Source organism: Microcaecilia unicolor, chromosome 1, assembly GCF_901765095.1.
Source record: "Microcaecilia unicolor chromosome 1, aMicUni1.1, whole genome shotgun sequence".
Classification (NCBI taxonomy): domain Eukaryota; kingdom Metazoa; phylum Chordata; class Amphibia; order Gymnophiona; family Siphonopidae; genus Microcaecilia; species Microcaecilia unicolor.
This window is the reverse complement of record NC_044031.1, coordinates 405,209,108-405,233,741: the sequence shown is the minus strand read 5'-3', so window position 1 is coordinate 405,233,741 and position 24,634 is coordinate 405,209,108. Positions and strand designations below refer to the sequence as shown.

At 46.6% G+C, this 24,634-nt stretch overlaps 1 protein-coding gene across 1 annotated transcript in view; it reads left to right on the top strand.

Annotated features, from left to right (window-relative positions):
• LOC115482606 (zinc finger protein 160-like) overlaps positions 1–24,634 on the top strand; it is a 202,903-nt gene that overhangs the window by 112,932 nt on the left and 65,337 nt on the right. Inside the window, 4 exon segments of the mRNA XM_030222568.1 lie at positions 2,435–2,695; positions 4,490–4,616; positions 5,029–5,142; positions 5,293–5,409. Of these exon segments, the coding sequence (XP_030078428.1) occupies positions 2,435–2,695; positions 4,490–4,616; positions 5,029–5,142; positions 5,293–5,409 (619 nt within the window).

The following is a 24,634-nucleotide window of genomic DNA, read 5'->3' as shown; positions in this document are numbered from 1 at the left end:
TGTTGAGCATGCCTATAGTTCGAAAGATCTTCCGGAAGTGAGATACCCCCTCAGTGGATCTTTTTGCTACTTAGTCCAATCGCAAAGTCCCTCAGTTCTGTTCCAGGCTGCAGGTTCAAGGCAGGCTACCATCGGATGCCTTTCTCCTTCTTTGGGGGACAGGTTTTCTGTATGCGTATCCTCCCATACATCTGGTGGAAAAGACTTTGCTGATTCTCAAGCAAGATTGTGGAGCCATGATTCTGATTGCTCCTTTCTAGCTGCGTCAGATAGGATTCCCTCTTCTTCTGGAGTTGGAATGTTTTCCAGCTCTCATTACGCAGAACGAGGGGGCACTTCTACATCCCAACCTCCAATCTCTGGCTCACACGGTCTGGATGTTGAGAGTGTGGGTTTCGTTGAGTTTTCCAGAGTGTCTCCCGACTCTTGCTTGCTTCCAGAAAAGATTTCACAAAGAGGTGTTATTCTTTTTCATGGAAGAGGTTTGCCGTCTGGTGTGACAGCAAGGCCCTAGATCCTGCCTCTTGTCTTATACAGACCTTGCTTGAGTTCTTTCTACACCTATCTGAGTCTGGTCTCAAGACCAACTCTGTCAGTATTCATCTTCGTGCAATAAGAGCTTATCATCAACGTGTGAAAGGTCAGCCTTTAGCTGTCCACTTCACGAGAGGTTTATTTCTCCCCCAATATTGAGAGAATTCCTTGTATGTGTCTAGGGGAGATTATTTCTGTTGGGCTTAGCACCCACAATAATTTTGACAGTTGGCTCTTATGCTTCGGTCAGAGTTCCTATCACTCCTTATCCAGTATCTTGGGGTCCCAATGTCGTTTTCATCCAGCTGCTGCAAGCTCAATTCGGGCCACTGGATTCCTGCCATCTGAAGTATTGGACCTGGAAGGTCGTTTTCCTTAGTGGCTGTTCCTTCAACTCGTAAGGTCGGTGAGCTTCGGTCTCTAGTAGCTCAAGCGCCTTACCTTACTTCTCATCTTAACAGAGTAGTTCTCCGCATGCAGACAAAGTTCTTACTGGCGCTGGTATCAGAGTACCAGCTGATCCAGTCAGTTGTCTTGCCAACATTCTTTCTCCCTCTTCTTACAAGCCCTGGCGAAAGCAAGCTGCACACTTTTTGCGTGGAGCAGACGAGCTCCCTTGGACGGTCCGCCCAGTTGTTTATTTCTTTTAATGCCAGTTGCTGTCGGAAACCGCATCATTTCTTCTTGGCTAGCAGATTGCATCTCCTTCATTTTTGTCCAAGCTGGACTGACTCTAGAGGGCCATGTCACGGCTCACAAAATTAGAGCCATGGCTGAGTCGGTGGCTCATCTAAGATCAGTCACTATTGAAGAGATCTGCAAAGCTGCGGCGTGGTCATCAGTCCACACATTCACATCTCACTACTGCCTTCAGCAGGATAGCCGACTCGTCAGTCGGTTTGGGCAGTCGGGGCTGCAGAACTTCTTTGGGGTTTAGAATCCAACTCCAACCCTCCTAAGCCCATTTTTGTTCTGTTCCAGGCTACACTCATTTAGATGTTTCTTCTTTTCAGGTCAATTTTTATTCTGGCCTCGCCGTTGCGAGACCCAATTGACCACTGTTTGTTGTGTTGTGTAAGCCTGGAAGCTAGGGATACCCCACTTGTGAGAATATCAGCCTGCTTGTCTTTGGAGAAAGAGTAGTTACTTACCTGTAACAGGTGTTCTCCGAAGACAGCAGGCTGCATATTCTCACAAACCCTCCCACCTCCCCTTTTGGAGTTGTCTCCTCCATCTTTTGGATTTAACTGAGGGGCGTGTCCGCACAGCGAGCGGGAAGAGGTGTGCGCACATGCGCAGTGCGATCGCTCGCGCAACGGAACGCCGTAGAAGAGATTTTTAGATTTTGCTTTAAAATCCTCCGGGGCCGACGTGGCGTCACCCACTTGTGAGAATATGCAGCCTGCTGTCTTCGGAGAACACCTGTTACAGGTAAGTAACTACTCTTTTCCAACCTTCTAATGGGACGTCATTTTACGTTGTGCGCTGTTATTTGCTGAGTGTCATTGCTCCGCCCTCGACGTCATTACGTTTGATGCGTGGGCGGGGCAGTCACTCATGGAGCAAAAAAGTGGTCTCAGCCGCCTCACTTTAGAACGTTGGGAAAGTGAGGCTTCATTAGAACGTTGGAGGTGTGTTTTATATAGAGAGATGCGTTTTATATAGAGAGATAATCGTTTGCTATTGTTTTCGGTGAATGAAAATGGTGGCAATCTGAATCTCCGCCTACTGGCTTCAGCCCATATAATGGGCTAGATAGGCTCATGCAGTCTCCTGTTCTCTGTCTAACCTCCTTGACTTGTACAGATCTACCTTAAGGAAGTGGGCTATCCTAGATGACCTCATCAAGGGGAAGGGATGAAGTGCTCTGAGCATGCTCTGCTGCTTTCTGTTCCTCCAGTGTTTGCAGGATTGCAAAGTGCCGAATAGACACAAAAGAAAAGAAAGTTTTATCTTATTTCTGGGGACTGCAACCCAGTCCCAAGTCTGTAGAGAGGGAGAAGAAGGAATTTATCTGAGACCTTTAGGGATCAGTCTATCCTCCTCCTGTTTTATTCATCCTTCCAGGAAAAGGGAAATCTCTTGCCTGAATCCATCCCAGCAGCTGCAGAATTCAGAGGGGAAAACAGAAGAGAAAATGTCTGCCCGAGTTTCTGATCAGGCAAGAAATTCTTTTCTCATATGTATACAGGGTGCCACTGCCAGCACAAAAAGTAAAACTGTTCCCTTTGCTGTTCTTGCAGGCTTCCTTTCTATTTCCTTGTTTGTTTTGGAGTAGAGCAGTAATTTAATTGTTGTTTGTAGACTTTGCAAAATAAATAATCAATTCCACAAAATACAAAATGGCTCAATTTTCAGGGAAAAAGCCTCAAAGAGCTCCAAGACCAACACTTGATCTCACGGAGCTATAGTGGACCAAAAGGCCCTCTCTTCTTCATCACAGGCAACCCCCCCCCCCCCCCCCCCCCCCCGATCCCACAGATCAAACTAACTATTAGTGTCTGTGGTAACTGTGTTCAGTACACATCCTATTTTTTAATTTTTCATTTTGTTAATTGTCCATGCATAAAGCACTGCTGAAGCTTAATAAACTACCAGATTCCCACTACTTATCTTAATCAAATAGTGATCGCTGGGTGCTGCTAGCTGATGTGCGGTCCTCCATTTGCTACCCTGAGCTGACGGTGGCCAGCGTTTCGCTGCTTCTTCAGGGCCTCAGGTTGCAAATGGGACATCCGCCCAGCTCTGAAGAAGCAAAGGATAGGTAAAGTAAGCTCTTTGAGCAGGGACTGGCTTTTTTGTGTATGGTGTACAGCGCTGCGTATGCCTTGTAGCGCTATAGAAATAAGTAGTAGTAAAGTAAATAGACTATAGGCTCAGGATTGGGGCCCACTATTGTACATTTATGCCCCAGGAGTGTGTGATGTTCCTGGCTGCATTAACACTTGCACAACTACTACGGGCTTCCCTAGCCTGCACTCAAGATACTGCAATCCATGTCCAGCAGGTTAAAGTCTCCTACCAATGTTTCTCCCTTCATTCTCACCTTTTGTATGTCTTCAGCCAGATCTCTGTCCTTCCATCTGAGTCAGTCTGTGGATGGCCAAGTGCACCTCCTCCTTTCCCCATGCGCTCTGGCTTTCAGCCACATTATTGATACAGAACTAGTCATCTCCTTACTGTACCATCTCTGTCCTTTCCAAACAGATTATAGCATAGTAATAACATCAATAGACACACGTTTTCTCTCTCCTCAGCCCTGACCCCAACACTTCACTTTCTTGCCTTCAGACACCGAGCAACATTCTTCTCTCCCTCTCCTACTTTCTCCTTCTTCCAACTACTTTATCAGCCCAACATGAGAGATTTCTAGTGTTCTCTAAGCAACAGTATATCTGCTCAAAATATTGCATAGTTAAGGGAACATGTAGGGCTAGATTCTGTATATAGCGCTGAAAAAAAATGAGCCTTAAGCGTTATTCTATAAATGGTGCTCTGAGTTGGATGCCATTGATAGAATAACGTTTGATGCCGGTATCTGCGCCAGTTACACTAACTTAAATCTGGTGTAAATTCTCAGGCCTAAATTAGGCATGAATCTACCTTGTTCTGTAACACCGTGACCTACCCATACCCCCATTTTGGATCTGTGCATAAAAATTAATGCACTGATCTTTATAAAATATCAATCGACTATAAAGATGTGTGCATAAATTCAAATTATTGCACCAAAAGTTATTAATGCCGAAGTATTGGCGCCAATTGGCTCGTTTTGCAATTAAATTACGCATGTAAATTGGGTGCATGCAAGTTTAAGCACCGTATATAGAATTAGGGAAATAATGTACTAGAGATCTGATCTCATTGACAGAGGTCATCTAACAAAGTCTATACTGTCTATTACATAAACATCATAATGAAAGTGTGACTGAATGTGTCCTCCTGGCTATTCCAGGCATCGATCACGTTCAAGGATGTTGCTGCTTATTTTTTGGAAGTGGAGTGGGACATTTTAGGAGAATGGCAGAAGGAACTGTATAAGAGGGTCATCAAGGAGATTCATGATATCCTCATGTCACGAGGTAAATGTGTCTTCTCTATCATGTACTGCACAAGCATAGTATACAATTAGCATGGAAAAATCCCAGATCCCATGGACACCTGAAATTTAGGACCTTGATTCTGATGTCATTCCATATCCAACAGGAACCAGTGAAGTAGCTCACTACTGCAGTCTCTGCAGAAAGTGCTGCTCTGTTCTTAAACTGAAGACTTCATACAAGACCAGTTGCAGTCTGTCTCCCTTTTCTATACCAAGAAAAGTTTGGCACAGAAGACCAGAGAGAGCACTTGCCACCCAGATTTCTGGCTGAGATCTACAACTATTAACTGCACACTACTCAGCTATACTATGCAATCTGTAACTCCCTTCTGATGGTAACCAGATGTCAGAGAAGGTTCTAATTTAAATGTTGTTTTCCTACTTCTTAACAGGTTATTCAATTGTTAATCCTGATGTTATATTTAAGATTAAAAAGGAAGATGAGAAATATTTCACCCAACACTTTGAATGGGAGGGAAAAGAAAACCTGAATGATCCCACCAAGAGTAAGTAGATGTTTTGGTTTTAAACGGCTTTGCGTTTTTATATCACAGGAGATGGATCATTAACATCAAACATTTGGAGACTTAAACTCTGTTTCCTAATTTAATACTATCAGATCCTTGGTGAAACCTTCTTGACATGTTTTCTCATAGCAGGTCTTCCAGTGGTAACTTCTGTGTTCTCACTGAGTGTTAAACAAGAGGAAAATCTCCCGTTTATGGATCATCCTGAATTAGAGACTTTTGAAGTGACTCACCCTTCTGTAACAAGTAAGTATAAAATTCTTTCTGCATATATTTACTAAAATCATTTGGGACCATGTAGGAAATCAGTGGTGGTGGGATGAGCCATCCTCCTCTTTCCTCCTCCCACTGTTTCCTTACTTTGGACAGAGTTGGCTGCCTGTGGAGATGGAGGAGGCACCTGATGGAGATGGGTGTGCTGGGGGTAAGATCAGGTCTGCAAAATCCTTTATCCTAGTGTCATGGGGTTGAGGAAATCTATACTATTGAATGGGCCGGTGGGAATAGAGAAGATAGTGGCAGGGGACATAACTGATGTAAGTGATAAAGTTTGACTTAGCCATGGAGTTTTTTTGTTTTCAATTGTTTATTTTTGAATTATTCAGTGTCATTTCTTCCTAACAGAATACTGCCTAATATCACAATACCATCTTTTACAGTAAAAGTGAACAAAAGCCCCATAACCCTCCCTCAGTATGATTCCCTATTCCTTCCTTCCTTCCTTGCCCCACCCCTCCCTCAGAGATCTAAGTGTGTGAGGAAACAGTTACAGTATTAGCCGAAAGCCATTTCTTATACAAGTCTCAGATTCTATGGTATTGAGCAATTTTTCCTTTCCATATAGCTGTAAGCTTTGACATTAGCCGCACATTGTCCAGTTTTTCCAAAACAGTTTGTAGGCCCGGCAAATTTGGCTTCTTCTATGCAGCCGCAATAACCATCTTGCTCGCCACAAACACCTGAGTGGCAAATTGATGGGTGGATTGTTTAACTCCGGGTGGCTTAAAATGCAGCAGACAGCTGTCTATTTTCATAGGATAGGCAACAGCTGCTACCATGTTCAGAAATTTCAAAACTTCAGTCCAAAGCCGTTGCGCATGACTGCAAGTCCACCACACATGGAACATGCCTCCTATAAATCCACATTGTCTCCAGCATAGAGCAGACCCAGATTTGTAGGTGTGTAATACGAACAGTACAGGATATTCTCCGAGGACAAGCAGGCTGCTTGTTCTCACTGATGGGTGACGTCCACGGCACCGCGCATGCGCGGACGTCTTCCCGCCCGAACCGGCTCGTGTTCATCAGTCTTCTTTTGTCCGCGCTCGATACGGTCGTGTTTGCGCCGTTCGCGCATCTTTTGACATTTCGCTCTAAAAAAAAAAGGGATTTCGGAGAAGGGCCTTTCGGTCTTTTTCCCTTCCCCGTATTTCTAGTTTTTGGCCCCGATAAGTTTTCTTTCGTTTTCGGGGTAGGCCCCTTTGAGGCCTCGGGTCGAGTTTTTTCTCCCCCTCTTTTTGGTGCCTTACCGCAATTACGAGTTTTGATTTCGCCGGCGTGATTTTTTCAAGAAGTGCACCCAGTGCGCCCGGGTAATCTCGCTCACTGATAGGCACGCGTCGTGTCTTCAGTGTCTGGGGGCTGGGCACCGCCCGCAGGCCTGTAGTCTTTGCGCCCTTTTACAGAAAAGGACTCAGGTAGCGAGATTGTCCCAGTGGAACGTTTTGTTCTCGGGCTCTTCGTCGGCATCGGCAGCGTCAAGACTTCCGCCCTCGGCCGCGACTGTATCCATTGCATCGAGGCATCGACCCTCTGCATCGTCGGGGCCGAGACATCGGAAGGCTGCGTCGGCGTCGGTGGTACCGGGACCTCCACTAGTGCTGATGTCGTCGGACGGTGGTGCTTCGTCTGGACAGCCTTTAGTTGTTCGCTTCATGAGAGGTTTGCTTTTGTCAAAGCCCCCTGTCAAACCTCCTACAGTGTCATGGGATCTCAATGTCGTTCTCACCCAGCTGATGAAACCTCCTTTTGAGCCACTGAACTCCTGCCATCTGAAGTACTTGACCTGGAAGGTCATTTTCTTGGTGGCAGTTACTTCAGCTCGTAGTCAGTGAGCTTCAGGCCCTGGTAGCCCAGGCCCCTTACACCAAATTTCATCATAACAGAGTAGTCCTCCGCACTCACCCTAAGTTTTTGCCAAAGGTTGTGTCGGAGTTCCATCTGAACTAGTCAATTGTCTTGCCAACATTCTTTCCCCGCCCTCATTCCTGCCCTGCTGAACGTCAGCTGCACACATTGGACTGCAAGAGAGCATTGGCCTTCTATCTGGAGCGGACACAGCCCAACAGACAGTCCGCCCAATTGTTTGTTTCTTTTGATCCCAACAGGAGGGGAGTGGCTGTGGGGAAACGCACCATATCCAATTGGCTAGCAGATTGCATATCCTTCACTTACGCCCAGGCTGGGCTGGCTCTTGAGGGTCATGTCACAGCTCATAATGTTAGAGCCATGGCAGCGTCGGTAGCCCATTTGAAGTCAGCCACTATTGAAGAGATTTGCAAAGCTGCGACGTGGTCATCTGTCCACACATTCACATCTCATTACTGCCTGCAGCAGGATACCCGACGCGACAGTCGGTTCGGGCAGTCAGTGCTTCAGAATCTGTTCAGGGTTTAGAATCCAACTCCACCCCCCTAGGCCCATGTTTTATTCTGTTCCAGGCTACACTCTCTGTTAGTTGGATAATTTGTTAGGTCAATCTCAGTTATGTCCTCGCCGTTGCGAGGCCCAATTGACCATGTTTGTTGTTTTGAGTGAGCCTGGGGGCTAGGGATACCCCATCAGTGAGAACAAGCAGCCTGCTTGTCCTCGGAGAAAGCGAATGCTACATACCTGTAGAAGGTATTCTCCGAGGACAGCAGGCTGATTGTTCTCACAAACCCGCCCGCCTCCCCTTTGGAGTTGTGTCTTCCCTTGTTTTTGTCTTGCTACATATGGGACTGACGAACACGAGCTGGTTCGGGCGGGAAGACGGCCGCGCATGCGCGCGCGAGGACTAGCAAAGGCCTTTGCTAGTGAAGTTTCTGATTGGAGGGGCTGCCGTGGACGTCACCCATCAGTGAGAACAATCAGCCTGCTGTCCTCGGAGTATACCTTCTACAGGTATGTAGCATTTGCTTTATGTCCATTTTTTATCATCGCACTCGAAACTGATACTCGTAATAAGGACTTAAAGGCCTGAACCCACTGTGAAAACTCATATGTCGCCCCCATGGCAGCTTCCCATTTAGATAGATAATGTTCCACTGAGGTGCAGTACGATAGCAAGGCCTTGTAATTTCTAGAGATACCTCCCTGTCCTCCTCCCCCCATCAGTCCTTGCTCCAATAGTGTTTCAGTCAAGCTAATTTCTTCTCCCGCCCGGCGCTTAATGAAGTCTCGTACCTGGTAGTTCTGCATATGAGGTGACTCCATCTTTTTCACACATCTGGTCTAACTCGCATAAACCCATTTTTTCCCATTCATGGTAGGCAAACCTGAGAAACATGTTTAAAGTACGTTCGCTCAGGGAAAAATTGGTCTCTCACCTTGCTCCAAACAGCTAAGGGCCACTGCATTAGAGGAGGACTTTCCTTAATTATCTCTCCTAGCCTCTGTCTCGGGAGCCATGGTATCGGCCCAAGTGGGATTGGAGCTAGCCATCTTTGTTCCAGTCTAACCCATAGCTTCTCTGTTTTTTGTAGCCAAATTGCTAAAATTCTTAAATGGGCCGCCTGATAATATGCCTGAAAGGAGGGAACCCCCAAACCCACTCTTTCTCTTGATTGGTACATCACCTCTCTTCTCACCCTGGGTGGTCTTTTTTTCCATATGAACGCAAATATTTTCCTCTGTAGACCTCGCAAAAAGCCATCTGGTAAAGCAATAGGTAGTGCCATAAATAGATACAGCAGCTTTGGGAGAATTATAATTTTCACAGCACTAATTCGTCCCATCCAAGACAGAGTCAATCCCTCCCATCTTTCCAATTCCATTAAAATGTTCCGTATTTTGTCTGGAAAATTACTTTTAAAGACTTCATCTAGCCTATGCAGTATATTAATTCCCAAGTATCGAATATATTTTGTTGCCCATCTGTATGAGAACTCTCATTGCAGTTGCTCTAATTGTTCTTTGGGTATGTTTACATCTAGCGCTTCTGATTTGTCAAAGTTAATTTTAAAACCAGAAACTTCCCCATATTTTTGGATCACCTCATTGATTATTGCAAAGGAGACCAAAGGCTCTTTCAGTGTGAGTAAAATGTCGTCAGCAAACAAAGGAATCTTGGCCTCTAGTCCCCCCCACTTCGGGCCTCTAATCTCTGAATGAACTCTAATTTGAACAGCTAAGGGCTCCATTACTAAAGCAAAAAGTAGTGGGGACAGTGCACACCTTTGTCTAGTGCCTCTATGTAGTGAAAACGGTCGAAATAGATGGCCATTGACTTGTACTCAGGCTTGTGGGGTCCTATAGATCAAGTGCAGCCAGGTATCATATCGCCCTATAATATCAGCTTTTTCAGTCACTGCAAAAAGAAAAGGCCAGCCCACCCGGTCGAACGCCTTTTCAGCTTCTAGTGATAAAATACATAGGGGGGTCTTGTTAATGTTTGCATTTTGTACCATATATAGGGCTCTCCGAATATTGTCAAAGGTCTGCCGACCATGTACAAATCCAGCCTGATCTTCATGGATTAGCAATGGGAGATATTTCTGCAATCTGGTCACAAAAATCTTGGTAAATATTTTATAGTCAACCCCCAGTAACGAGATGGGTCTGTATGAGCTACATAATTGCGGGTCTTTACCTGCTTTAGGTATAACTGTTATAGTGCCCAAATTCCAAGTCGGCGGAAGCCCAGTCTCTGTGTTTAGAGAATTGAATACCCTTAATAGTAGAGGGGCCAACAGCTTTCCAAAAACTTTATAGAACTTATTAGTGTACCCATCAGGTCCCGGGGCCTTATTAGGGGCCAACTCTTTGATTGATTGCTCAATCTCTTCTAGTTTGATAGGACTTGATAAAGCCTGCCTGGCGCTATGAGATAACTGTGGGAGCTCTATTTCCTCTAAGTATTGTGTTATGGCCTCCTGGTTATAGACATCCTCCAATGTATATAAGTTCTTGTAGTATTTTCTAAAAGCCGATTTCAAATATTCCGAGTCAGTGTAGCTCTCCTCCCTCATCTAGAAGGCCTCCCACCTCGTCCGATTAGCCTGCTGTTTAAGTTTATATGCTAAACGCCAACTAGATTTATTGCCAAACTCAAAGTGCCACTGAGGTGCCCTCTGTAGTTTTTCTGAGAGGTCTGCTAGTTCAAGGTCATGGATTTAATTACGGAGTCCCTGGGCCTGGGCTACCAGATTGGGTAATGGCTGAGTGCCCCCCGTTGTATCCGCTCTTCAATCTTTGCCAAATTCCCTCTCAGCCTATCCTCCTCTGCAGATCGCATTTTCCAGCAGTGCGATCTTAGTGCTATTAAATGTCCCCACAGTACTGCCTTAAAACCCTCCCACAAGACAATCGGAGAGACCTCTCCATTATCATTAAAGTGAACATAATCTTTGATATGTTGTTCTATCTTGGACAGATTGCCTGGATCTGCTAGCAGTGCGTCATCTAGATACCAGTTTATTTATTTATTTATTGCATTTGTATCCCACATTTTCCCACCTTTTTGCGGGTTCAGTGTGGCTTACAATATGAGTTGAATGTTGGAAATACAATTTGTTACAGATTGGTTATGGATTACATTGTGCAGAGTTATGCGAAACAATTGAGGTGTCGTTAAGGAATGTAACAATGGAACATTACAGTTATGCTCTACCTTGCTGACCTTGAATTGTTTAGATGCAGTAGCACTGGAGAGTGGTCTGACCAAGTGCGAGGCAGAATTTGGTGAGCACCCATCAATCCCAAAACTGAGGCATCCCCCAACCACATATCTATCCTAGAGAATGTTTGATGTACTGCAGAGAAATATGTACAGCTACGCAGGATGGGATTATCCCTGCGCCAAAGATCAATTAGTTGCCAGCGTATTATGAGCTCCTGAAGCTGTCATAGCATAACTTATTTTGGGTGAGGAATTATCTAAATGTGGGTGCAGTGTGATGTTAAAATCTCCCTCCGTCAGTAAAGATCCCTCGATATGTTGGGTAATCAAACGGTCTAGCTCTAAGAAAAATTCCCCTTGGTTTGCATTGGGCGCATATACATTGATTACCGTATAAACTTTCCCTGCTAGAGCAACAATCACTAATAGGTATCTCCCTCCCTTATCTCTTATTACTTTTCGTATCTCCCATGGCTTAGAGCTTCTAAAAGCTATTAAAACCCCCTTACTCTTTGTATTATCAGAATTAGAAGCAAAATAGAGGGGTATTGCTTATGATAACACAACCGCTCATAGCTTGGCTTAAGGTGGGTTTCTTACACCAGAGCTACGTCCACCTGAAGGCGGCACAGCTCCCAAAACAACAACTGTCGCTTCCTGGGGATGTTCAGCCCTCTTACATTCAATGTCATCTATTTTATATCAGCCATTTGAACATATCACTGTTTCCCTCTCATCTCTACCATCCAACACCTTCAAAGCACACCCCTTTCCTCCCTCCTTCCCTCCCACCCTTAGACCTCCCCTCCCTCCCCCCTCCGTTTTCCTTCTATTATTAATCCCCTCCCCCCTCCCCTACTATCCCATTCAAAATTATGGTGTCTCATGATTTACCACTAGGCGCCTAACCAGAGAGGAAGTAACTGATAAGTCGCTTACCGCACACCCCACTGATATAATTTCCACCCCATTTAACAGAGCAGTATCTTCTTACACAAGGAACCTATCCACACACAGTCTTTATATTTACCTCCAGTGCTATGATTACCAACTTGTTCCTATTCCCAAGTGAACTCGACAGTCAGGTGATCTTCGCAGCCGATTGCTGTCGCTGTAACTGTCATGGGCCCTTGCCCACTCTCTTCCATTTCGGCGGGATGGTTTGTAGGGCATTTCTTTTCTCCAGTCTTGAGTCCGCAGAGTCTACTTCTATTACAGCTTCCGGACATATCTACCTGGCCTCCGCCAAGGATTTCACTTGATGCATTTTCCCTGCTTTATAAAAGACCAGGGCAAAAGGATGTGTCCATCTGTATTGGATTTTGAGATCTCTGAGCCGCCTTGTAAAGGGCTTTAGCTTGCCCCTCCACTTTAAAGTCTCTGCTGCCAAATCCTGGTATATAATATTGTAAGAGTCCCATTTAAACTCTTGAGCTTAGCTCGTCGCTTTCAATACCTGCTCTTTAAGCTTGTAGCTTGAGAAACATGCTATAATGTCCTTAGGTACGTTCTCCCGCGTTGTGTCTAACGCTCTATGGGCTCTTTCCAGCTGAATAGCCTCAGTCTTTATGATTGTACCATTCGCTGCCAGCAGTTCACCAACCAACTTTTGAACCACCTGTTTGCTATCTTGGTAGGTTGATGTCTCTGGGAGACCCTGGAATCTTAAGTTATTTCGACGGCCCCTGTTTTCCAGATCTTCTACTTTGTCTAGCAATTGCTGCTGTTCTTTTTGCAATTCCGTGAGCTGATGTTCCATCGTTCTTATTGTTTCACTGTGGACTTCCACGTGCATTTCCATTTCCTCGAGGCGAGACCCTAGCTCGCGGATTTCTCCTCTCAGATCTGCTCCAAGTGTTGCCACATCCGCTCGCAAGGCTTTCAGATCTAAACTGATCTCTTGCAGCCAATTTTTGAGCTGTGAGGGAATCTCCACCCCTGGTCTATTCAATTCTTGTTGCTCTGTTGTTTTAGCTACTTGGTGGGGTTTTTCTATATTCGTTAACTCTTGCGTTTTCCGGAGCTCCGCCATTTTGCCTCCTTGCGCCTCCTCTCCTCCCGGAAAGGCGAAGCAAGAAAAAAAGTCCACCACCGCTGATTTCAAGCTCATAGTCACCGTGATCCCTGTTGTTTAGGAAGTCACCCTCGTGTGCTTTTTGCTTTGAGTGTTTCAAGCTTAGTTTTATCACTCTCAATTCTTGTGGGGTAGCGGGAGCTCTTCTCTTAAGCGACCATGCTGCTTGGTGATGTCACTTCCTCCAGCCGTGAAGTTTTTATATTGCTGGTGGGTTAGTACAAATTACAGTATACAGTTGCATGATTTTGCATTCAATGCAGCTCTTTAAATATTCTGTTAGTCTGGATTAAGTTAATGAGAACTGACATGGACTAGTTTCCTAAATTATATGACTAAAAACATTAATTCACATTAAGCATGTCAACACATATGATATCAATTTGCTTTGATGCGCTTCAGTATATTAGTTCTTAGGAAGTAATTCTACAAATTGGTGCCTCACGTTTGTGAATTTGTTAAAAAAAAAACTACATGGAAAGCAATTAGTTAACATACATATGGAAGATCTACAAGACAGAAGAAGAAATGAAGTATGCTCTTTTCTGTCTAATTTGAATTATGTCCAACTCATAATAGGGTACATCAACTGGATTTGGTGACCTTTAGTGATTGTTCAGTGTTTAACCCTAGTATTAAGTTATCCAATATTGTTTGGGAAGAGTCTTTGAGGTCTGATCATTTCAGATGTTTTTTTTATATTATATTGGAATCAGTTTCAGCAGGTAACCAATGTACTGGCCCAATACATCACTACTAGAGGGCGAATAGATTCCAATACTTTTTGGAATACCTTATTGGCACGATTACCATCAGATAGAGATTTAGATATGGAAAATGAATGGGCAGTTCTTGGTCATGAAGTGTTAGATACCATTGCCCCACTCTATTCTAGATCTAAAAAAATTTTGAGCGATAAATGGTTCACTCCAGAATTGTTGAAATTAAAAAGAGAATGTAGGAAATTGGAGCAGAAGTGACTTAAAGTAAAATCTGCCACAACTAGAAAGTGGAGGAATGCTGTCAACAATTATAAGAAAGCAATTGCTTTAGCCAGAGAAACATATTACTTTCAGCTAATTCTTAAAGAAAATGCTAATAGGAAGCAATTGTTTTGTATTGTTAATTCACTTTTTAAACCTGTTGATTGTATCAAAGCTGAACAAGGAAAATGTCCCAGTGCTAACCAGTTAGCTTATTTCTTTCAAGATAAAGTTTGTAAATTAAGATCTACTTTTACCTTAGGTAATCAGTTTGATTCAGAGTTACTACTAGGTCAAATCTGTGGACAGGGTATACCTGTAGATAGAGTATGGAAGTCATTTTCTATTATTGACTGGTCACTGTTCAGTAAGTTATTTCATAAATATTGTTCTGCTCATTGTATGCTGGATAGTTGTCCTCCGTATTTGATGGAATGTGCTCCATCAATATTTAGTTTAAATGTATATTAACGGATTGAACATCGATTAGGTCAGGGAGTCTTTCCTACTAGTTTAGCAGAAATTATAATTACGCCAATAATTCAAAACCAAAAGAACAGGTTTCGAATTATAGGCCGGTGGCATTGATACCTTTTTTTGTCAAACTAATGGAGGGCTTAGTAACTGTTCAGCTCAATCATTATTTAGATTTACACGATGTGTTACCTCTTTCACAATCGGGTTTCCGTGCTTTTTTTCAGTACGGAGACAGTATTGTGTTCCTTGTTAGACCATGTGAAGTTATTATTGAGCTTGAGTAAAAATGCTTTGTTGTTTCAGTTTGAATTGTCATTGGCTTTTGACTTTGTGGACCATTCCCTTCTTTTATATAGATTGGAGGATTTAGGGATTACAGGGGTGGTACTGGATTGGTTTAAAGGTTTTCTGACTAGTAGATTGTATAGAGTAAAATCACAGGGGGAATTATCCGCAAGTTGGAGAAACCCTTGTGGTGTTCCACAGGGTTCTCCACTTTCCCCGGTCTTCATGCGATCTCTAAGCCTTTTATTAGAGAAACATGGCCTTATTCATTATATCTATGCTGATGATATTTCAGTACACAATCAATCTCTGATTTAGATAATACAGATAATCATATGTTTCCTTGTCATCAACAGCAGATGAATCTATTAACTGATGGGTTGTATCCGCCTACCAGCAGGTGGAGATAGAGAACACTTAAAGCACATGGTGTTCCCGGACGCCCAACCCCCTCTGCCTTCAGTATATCTCTATCTCCCAGTAGGTGTGGACGTTGCTTCTCAGCTCCTGGATTTCTGCCTGGGGTGGCCCCTGTGCTTTGCCAGTAGAGCGGGGGGTGTTGTGGCTGGTGGTGCCCACTTTAAAGGCATACTTGGTTTTCCCTGTCCCTGCCATATCCCATTCCCCCTCCTCCTGGTGTTCCTCTGTGGCTGCCTGCCTCTAACTCTCCTCACAGTAAACAAAAAAAACAGAGAGAGGTTTTCTCCTGAGCTCCTGGTTCGGTGCAGCTTGACCGCAGCTCATTTGACTCGGTCTCCTGAGGTGACAGTGGTGCACAGCTCCTCCGGGGAGGTTCCCGTTGACAGCGCTCTGTGCGGGGTAAGTTCTGGAGTGACAGCACCATTTTGTTTTCTTTATTTGATGGCTGCTGAAGGGGTTAAGCGCTGCTCCCACTGTGGGAAACGCAGATCAGCAGCGGGGCTGATGCTAATGCTGGCACGAGCATGGCGGGCGGTGATTCTTCCCGCCCGCTGGAGTTGGCAGCGGCCGCCATCTTGGAGGTGCGGCATGACTCGACCCTCGCGGTTGAGGAGCGATCTGAGTGCAGGGGGACGCCTCGTTTCGAGGTTTCTAGAGGAGCTTTTGCCTCCCCTTCCCCCAATTTGGGGGCAGATGTACAGGGTGAGTTTTTCTCCCCTGAATTTGTGCTGCTGATGCATAAGGCTTTTATGTTAAAAAGAGCACTGCCTGAGGCTCATAACGATTCCTGTCGGTTCTTGATAGCCCAGCGTCTGCTGGAGACTTTATTTCTTCCCCCGAGCTTTTGGCTGACGCTAAGCGTAGACGAGTGAATACCTTCCCGACAGCAGGCAGCTCAAGCGTCAGAATCAGGTCCGCCTGCTCCTGCGGATGCCTCGCCCTCAAGCTTGGGACTTGGGTCAGCTCCTGGGATCGATGACGGCCACCATAGAGGTGGTTCCCTGGGCGAGAGCTCACTTGAGACCGCTGCAGCTTGCTCTGCTTCAGCAATGGTCTCCGATTTCCCAGGAATACCAACACAGACTGAGGTGGCTTTCTGCGGCCCAGCACAGTATGGATTGGTGGCTTTCCAACAGCATGCTGCGGCAGGGGATGCCACAGGCTTTTCCTTTTTGGTTTCTGGTGATAACGGATGCCAGCCTTTCGGGCTGGGGAGCTCATTGCCAGGGACGCTATGCTCAGGGTCTGTGGTCCACCACGGAAGCGGGATGGTCCATCAATCGCTTGGAACTGAGAGCGATATTTCAGGCTCTTCTGGCCTTCCACAGGACGCTGAACTGTCTTCCTGTCCGAGTTCTGTCGGACAACACGACAGCAGTGGCCTACATCAATCACCAGGACAGCACTCAGTGCAGGGTCCTGGCTGCTGAGGCATCTCAGATCTGCGACTGGGCCGAGCGCCACCTAGAGCTGCTGTCCGTGGCTCACATAGCCGGTCAGAGCAATGTGCAAGCCGATTTCCTCAGCAGACATCAAATCGACTCGGCGGAATGGGAACTGGCAGACAAAGTTTTTCTTCAGATTTGTGCCAAATGGGGGATTCCAGGCTTGGATCTCATGGCGTCAAGTGTAAACGCCAAACTCCCTCGCTTTTTCAGCAGAAGGACAGATCCTCGCTCGGCGGGGTTGGATGCTCTGGCTCAACCTTGGCCCTCGGGCCTCCTGTATGTGTTCCCTCCTTGGCCCTTGATAGGGTGAGTTCTGCTTCGGATTAGTCTGCACCGAGGTCTGGTGATTCTCATCGCCCCGGATTGGCCAAGGCGTGTGTGGAACGCGGATCTCCGGTGGATGCTGTTGGACGCGCCTCTTCCTTTGCCTCGGGTTCCGAACTTGTTAGTTCAGGGTCCGGTGACTATGGAAGATCCTTTCCGCTTTGGTCTTACGGCCTGGCTCTTGAGAGGGCGCAATTGAGGTACAAGGGCTATTCTAATAAGGTTATTGCCACGCTCTTGCAGGCTCGCACGCGGTCTACCTCTGCGACTTATGCTGGGATCTGGCGCACTTTTGAGGCTTAGTGTATGCCAAAGTCTTTCTCGCCGACAGTCTCGCTCTTGCTGGACTTTTTGCAGGACGGGCTACAAAAGGGCCTGGCCTACAATTCCCTTCGAGTTCTAGTGGCAGCGTTGGCCTGCTTCCGGGAGAAAGTCTCCGGATTGTCCCTTGCTGCTCATCTGGATATTGTCCGTTTCCTCAGAGGGGCGCTTCGTCTCTGTCCTCCTTTGCGGTCGCCTTGTCCGGCTTGGAACCTGGGGCTCGTGTTGAAGGCGCTCCAGCGATCTACGTTTGAGCCTCTTAAACTGGCTTCTGAGAAGGATGTGACTCTCAAGACAGTTTTTTTAGTGCAAAGACGTTGGCAAGAAGAGTGTCTGAGCTTCAGGCTCTTTCCTGTCGGGATCCTTTTCTGCAGTTCTCGGAATCTGGGGTAACTGTTTGTACGGTTCCTTCCTTTCTGCCTAAGGTGGTTTCAGCTTTTCACCTCAACCAGCTCATCTTTCTTCCTTCCTTCTCTAAGGAGGAGTTTCTGGACTCCTTTGGGCAATTGCACCTTTTGGATGTCCGCCGGGCTCCGTGGCAGTATTTGCAGATGTCAAATGAGTTTAGGAATTCTGATCATTTATTTGTTCTGTTGGCAGGTCCCTGACTGGGGTTTCCGGCGTCTAAGGCCACTATAGCCCGATGGCTTAAGGAACTCATTTTTTCGGCTTATCTGCTTTCAGGGCAGTCACCGCCTGAAGCGTTTAAAGCACACTCTATGAGGGCAATGTCCTCTTTGTGGGCTGAAACGGGTATTTTTTTCTGTTTAGGAGATCTGTTTTGCGGCTACCTGGGCTTCTCAGCTCTCTTTCGTGCGGCATTACAGGCTGGATGTGGCAGCACGGAAGGATGCGCATTTTGGAGCGGAAGTGCGTGCTCGCAGAGTTGCCTGTTCCCACCCTACTTTGGGAGTGCTTTGGTACATCCCATCAGTTAATGGATTCATCTGCTGTTGATGACAAGGAAGGGAAAATTAGGTTCTTACCTTGATAAGTTTCTTTCCTTTAGTCACAGCAGATGAATCAATGATCCCTCCCTGTCTGACTTTAGTTTTTTGTACAGATGTTGCATACAGACATTGTGCCTCATCAGGAGTACTTGAAGAAAAGCTATCAGAGTTTCTACATGCTGTTTTTATTGCAGGAGGTTGATAATGTCCCTCCTTTGTTTGGTTATTGCCCCGGTTCAGGGGCGTTTGTTCTCTGTGAGGAAAGTTTATGTTGCTTTGCCTTTTTTTAATTCACTCTGCTTTGGAAATTTCATATACTGAAGGCAGAGGGGGTTGGGCGTCCGGGAACACCATGTGCTTTCAGTGTTCTCTATCTCCACCTGCTGGTAGGCGGATACAACCCATCAGTTAATGGATTCATCTGCTGTGACTAAAGAAAAGAAAATTATCAAGGTAAGAACTTAATTTTCCTGTATGAAACTGGAGGAAGGCCGGATGCAGGATCATAAGTTAAAGCTTAATTTGGAGAAAACTAAAATTGTGTGCTTTAATTACCATCCAGATCTAAATCCTATAACGATCACAATTAATAATGCGGTTTTTACTCTTTCCCCGATTATTAAAATTTTGGGTGTTTATTTGGGTTGTTCTATTTCATTAGAATTTCACATAAACTCAGTTATAAAAAATGCTTTTTTAATGATGAAATAACTATTTTATAAGGAAATTCTTTGATCTGGCTCAGTTTGAACGGTTGGTTGGTTCATTCATTGATACTTTCATCACTTGATTATTTAGTGTACTTGGGCAGTACCAAACATTCATTTAAGAGACTTCAGACAGAGCAGAATATGGCAGTCTGATTGATATATGGCTTTTCCAGATATGACAGTGTTTTTTCTCTCTATAATAGATTACATTGGTTGCCTATAGAGGCTCAGGTAAATTTCAAATTTGCGTGTTTTCTTTATAAAATATTACATGGTCAAATGCCTAGTTATCTATTAACTTGTTTCTGTTTTGTTTCATTTCAAAGAGCCATGAGAGGTGATATTTTAATTGCTTTTTTTTTTTTACTTTTCCAACAACTAAAGGGATAAGGAGATTTTCAATTTTTGATAGACTGTTGGCTGTTCAAGGACTTTGTAGTACAACTTTCTTCTTCTCATTCGTATCTCTCCTTAGGAAAAAGTCTAAAGAGTATTCGGTTCAGAAAATTTACCTCTTGATTATCACCTTTTGCTAATAATATCTTAGGAGAATGTCTTAGCTCTCTTGTTATATGTAACTCACATAGAACTTGATGGTAATAGAGGGATATAAAACAGAATCATCATTTATTCATTTTATATACCGTTTCTTATTGCTATTGCAAAGCAGAACGGTTTATATTAAAAAAGAAATACTTCTCATACAAACAAACAAATAAGAACGCCAGTCATTGATAGAAAAGCACAGCAACCCAAACAGACAAAGAAATACATATCTAATAAAATCTACTACTCCAAAAAACAAACCCACAATTACCTACCATAAATATAATTTAACCTAAACTTCTACACCTTCCCTGCTATCATAAGTTTTGTTCAATACAGTTTGTAAAAAGAAAAAGTATTCAGAAGTTTTCGAAAATGAATGTAGGAATCCTCTAGTCTAATCTCTTTTGGAAGTCCGTTCCAGAGAGAGGGAGACAGAAAAAGTAACGCCGATGCACGCGTAGATTCCCATCGAGTCTTAGCAGTCGGAGGAATGACTAGCCTATTATCTGTTAGCGATCTAAGAGTCCGCATAGGAGAATAGGGAATAGTCAGATTAGATAGGTAACTAGGAGTAAGTAAATGAAAAGCCTTATGTGTCAGAGTAGTACTTTAAATTTGACTCTTGCTTCAATCGGAAGCCAATGAAGTTGGTATAATAAAGGTGTTATTCTATCATCCCTCCGAGCCCTACAAATCATGTGAGCTGCTGTATTTTGTATTCTTTGTATTCTTTTTAGATTAACTTTAGTGATCCCTGCATAGATAACATTACAATAATCTAAGCATGATGTAATATACGCGTACGTCAATGTTTCAAGAGAGTCTTTACTTATTAAATTTTATAATTGAACAAAGCTTCCTTAAGTGAAAAAAAAGACTTAACTTCATCAGATATTTGTTCCTCAAATGTTCATGCAGAATCAATAATGACCCCTAAATATCTGAAGGATTTAACTGTAGGAATGTATTGTCCAAATAACATGGGCACTACTGAGGGAATAGCTCCATGTCCTACTATCCACGATGTCGTTGTCTTATCTGGATCTAATACTAAGTGATGTGTTACCAACCATTCTGCCACTTTATCAAGACAAGTTTGAATTGGTGTAAGATCTATACTTGATGGCTGGACATAATGAATGAGAAGGAAGTCATCAGCATGTAATGTACTCCAGTGCCACGTGTTTAGCACTAATTCTATAACACTTCTTGGCACCAAAATGCCGTTATAGGATACTACTACTTACTACTACTTATCATTTCTATAGCGCTACTACTAGCGTAAGTCAGCGTTGGAGCTCCCATGTTTAGGCTTGCCCTGTTACGCTGTTTCGATGGCAGGCGTCAGTTGGCAGGCCTAAGAGCGCCAACTGACGCACATAATTTATAGTATTCTGTTAAACTACACATGTAACTGGAGGACACGCCCATGGCCCATTCATGCTCCACCCACGTGTACTACTCTCCCCTTGCAGTTAGGCGCAATGGCACTTAGGCATTACTTTATAGTGCCTGGTGCATACAAACACCTAACTGCCAATTAATGGTGCATAACTCAAGATGTTACCTTATAGAATAGGAAGTAGGGCAGATCTGTGAGTAACTCCTAACTCACTACCAAACGCCGTGAAAACAACGTATGACCGCTTAAATTTCCGGAAATTATTAAAAACCAACCTGTTCAAAAAGGCCTACCCTACCGACCCAACCTAATTGTCCGGACTCTGCAACACAACAAATCCAAAGCCTGAACTCTGCAACACAACGAACCCAAAGCACGAAATGGACATAACATAACTCTTCTGCTCAAAGACGCCATAACTGTGTTTGTTCCACTCCAATTTATACTAGTGGAGGAGTGGCCTAGTGGTTGGGGTGGTGGACTTTGGTCCTGAGGAACTGAGTTCGATTCCCGGCACAGGCAGCTCCTTGTGACTCTGGGCAAGTCACTTCACCCTCCATTGCCTGCCACATTGAGCCTGCCATGAGTGGGAAAAAGTGCGGGGTACAAATGTAACAAAAAATAAAAATACCCAACATTACTTTGTATTTGTTTTTCTCCGAGGACAAGCAGGCTGCTTGTTCTCACGACTGGGTTGACGTCCGCGGCAGCCCCCACCAACCGGAAAAGCTTCGCGGGACGGTCGGCACGCAGGCACGCCCACCGCGCATGCGCGGCCGTCTTCCCGCCCGTGCGCGACCGCTCCCGCCAGTTACTTTTTTTCCGCGACTGAGAGAGTTGTGTTTTCCCCTCTCTCTCGTTTCAGCCGCCGGATTTTTTCGACCGCGTTTACGCGGATCGTCGCTTTTGGCCTGTCGGCCTCTTCTTCTTCTTCTTCTTCTTTCTCTTTTGTTAAAAAAAAAAAAAAAAAAAAAAAAGAATTTTGCGCGTGTGGAGCACGCGCTCCTTCTTTCCCTCGCTTTCTAGCGGGGACGCCTCGTTGCGGCCTAGTGGCCGCTCGGTCGGTTTCAGTTTTCGTGGTGTGATTTTAGCCACCATTGCCGACTTTGACTTCGCCGACGCGATTTTTCCGTCGATGTCCTCGAAGGTCCCGAGTGGATTTAAAAAGTGTGGTCGCTGCGGCCGGCCGATCTCGCAGACCGACACCCACGCTTGGTGCCTCCAGTGCCTCGGGCCGGAGCACAATCTCAAGTCGTGCGTTTTGTGTCTCGGTCTCCGGAAACGGACTCAGGTTGCGAGGCAAGTTCTGCGGGACCGTCTTTTTGGAACTTGCGCCGGCCCCTCGACGTCGACCTCGACGGCATCGGTATCGAAGACCGGTTCTTCGGTACCGGTATCGATGCCCGAGACATCGGCACCGATGGCAGCGACCCCAGGAGAACAGGTCCCGTCGGCCCGCCGGTCCGCCGGCGAGAGTGGGGTAGAGAGACCGCGTGGGCAGTCGGCCCCGGTCACTCCCTCAACTCGTGAGCCACGGGACCGAACCCTGTCGGACCCGGTACCCCGAGACCGAGGGGGATCGACCTCCTCCTCCTCCATGCCCTCCGGCACCGGTGACGTGCACCGGAAAAAAGACAAGAAGCGCCGTCACCGGGAGCCCTCGGTGCACCCCGAAGAGGAGTCGACGCCGAAGCGTCATCATCGAGAGGAGAGGTCTCCGTCGGTCGTGGAGGTACCGACGCGTCGGGGTTCCGGCACCTCGGTGCCGTCTCCTGGGCCCCAGCAGCTTCCGGCACCGACACCCTTACCGGCCCCCCCGCCTTTCTCGGCAGCGGGCCTGGACGAGTGCCTCAGAGCCATCCTTCCGGGGATCCTGGAAGGGCTGATGCGCCAGGCTGTGCCGGCCCCGGGGGTGCTTGCGCCCCCGGCGCCGATGACTGTGGCGCCGGCGAGCTCTAGCCCGGCGCCGGGGCTGTCGACACCGCCGCCGCTTGCGGTGCCGGTCTCGACTGCCACGCAGGTGGAGTCCCCGTCGACGTCGATGGAGGGAGCTCCGTCCCCGCCGGCGCGGGAGTCCACCGCTCGACGACACCGAGACCTTGGTGCCTCGACGTCGAGCCGGGCCCGGTACCGGACTCAGCTACATGAGCTAATGTCCGATACCGAGGATGAGGACTCGTGGGGGGAAGAGGAGGACCCGAGATATTTCTCCTCAGAGGAGTCTACGGGCCTTCCCTCGGACCCCACGCCGTCACCGGAGAGGAAGCTCTCACCTCCTGAGAGTCTCTCCTTTGCCTCCTTTGTGCGGGATGTGTCTATAAGCATTCCCTTTCCCGTGGTCTCTGTGGAAGAGCCGAGGGCCGAGATGCTCGAGGTCCTCGACTATCCATCACCACCTAGAGAGTCCTCCACGGTACCGCTGCACAATGTCCTGAAGGAGACGCTGCTTCGGAACTGGGTGCGACCACTAACTAACCCCACCATTCCAAAGAAAGCAGAGTCCCAGTACAGGATCCACTCTGACCCAGAGCTCATGCGGCCCCAATTGCCCCATGACTCAGCGGTCGTGGATTCTGCTCTCAAGAGGGCACGGAGTTCGAGAGATACCGCCTCGGCGCCCCCGGGGCGGGAGGCTCGCACTCTGGACTCATTTGGGAGGAAGGCCTACCAATCCTCCATGCTCGTGACCCGCATCCAATCTTACCTGCTCTATATGAGCATTCACATGCGGACCAATGTGCAACAGCTGGCGGACCTGGTCGATAAGCTCCCGCCGGAGCAGTCCAGGCCTTATCAGGAGGTGGTCAGGCAGCTGAAGGCGTGCAGAAAGTTCCTGTCCAGGGGGATTTTTGACACCTGTGACGTGGCATCTCGTGCTGCGGCCCAAGGTATAGTGATGCGCAGGCTCTCATGGCTGCGTGCCTCTGACCTGGACAACCGCACCCAGCAGAGACTGGCTGACGTCCCTTGCCGGGGGGATAATATTTTTGGCGAGAAGGTCGAGCAGATGGTTGACCAACTGCATCAGCGGGAAACCGCTCTCGACAAGCTCTCCCACCGGGCGCCTTCAGCACCCGCCCCCACGGGCGGGCGTTTTTCCCGGGCCCGGCAGGCTGCACCCTATTCTTTTGCAAAGCGTAGGTACAACCAGCCGGCCCGAAGGCCTCGTCAGGCACAGGGACAGCCCCAGCGCGCTCGTTCTCGTCAACAGCGTGCGCCTAAGCAGCCCCCTGCGCCTCCACAGCAAAAGCCGGGGACGGGCTTTTGACTGGATCCATGGGAACATAGCCGCCCTACAAGTGTCCGTACCGGACGATCTACCGGTCGGAGGGAGGTTAAAATTCTTTCACCAAAGGTGGCCTCTCATAACCTCAGACCAGTGGGTTCTCCAAATAGTGCGGTGCGGATACGCCCTGAATTTGACCTCCCTGCCTCCAAATTGTCCTCCGGGAGCTCAGTCTTTCAGCTCCCACCACAAGCAGGTACTTGCAGAGGAACTCTCCGCCCTTCTCAGCGCCAATGCGGTCGAGCCCGTACCACCCGGGCAGGAAGGGCAGGGATTCTATTCCAGGTACTTCCTTGTGGAAAAGAAAACAGGGGGGATGCGTCCCATCCTAGACCTGAGAGGCCTGAACAAATTCCTGGTCAAA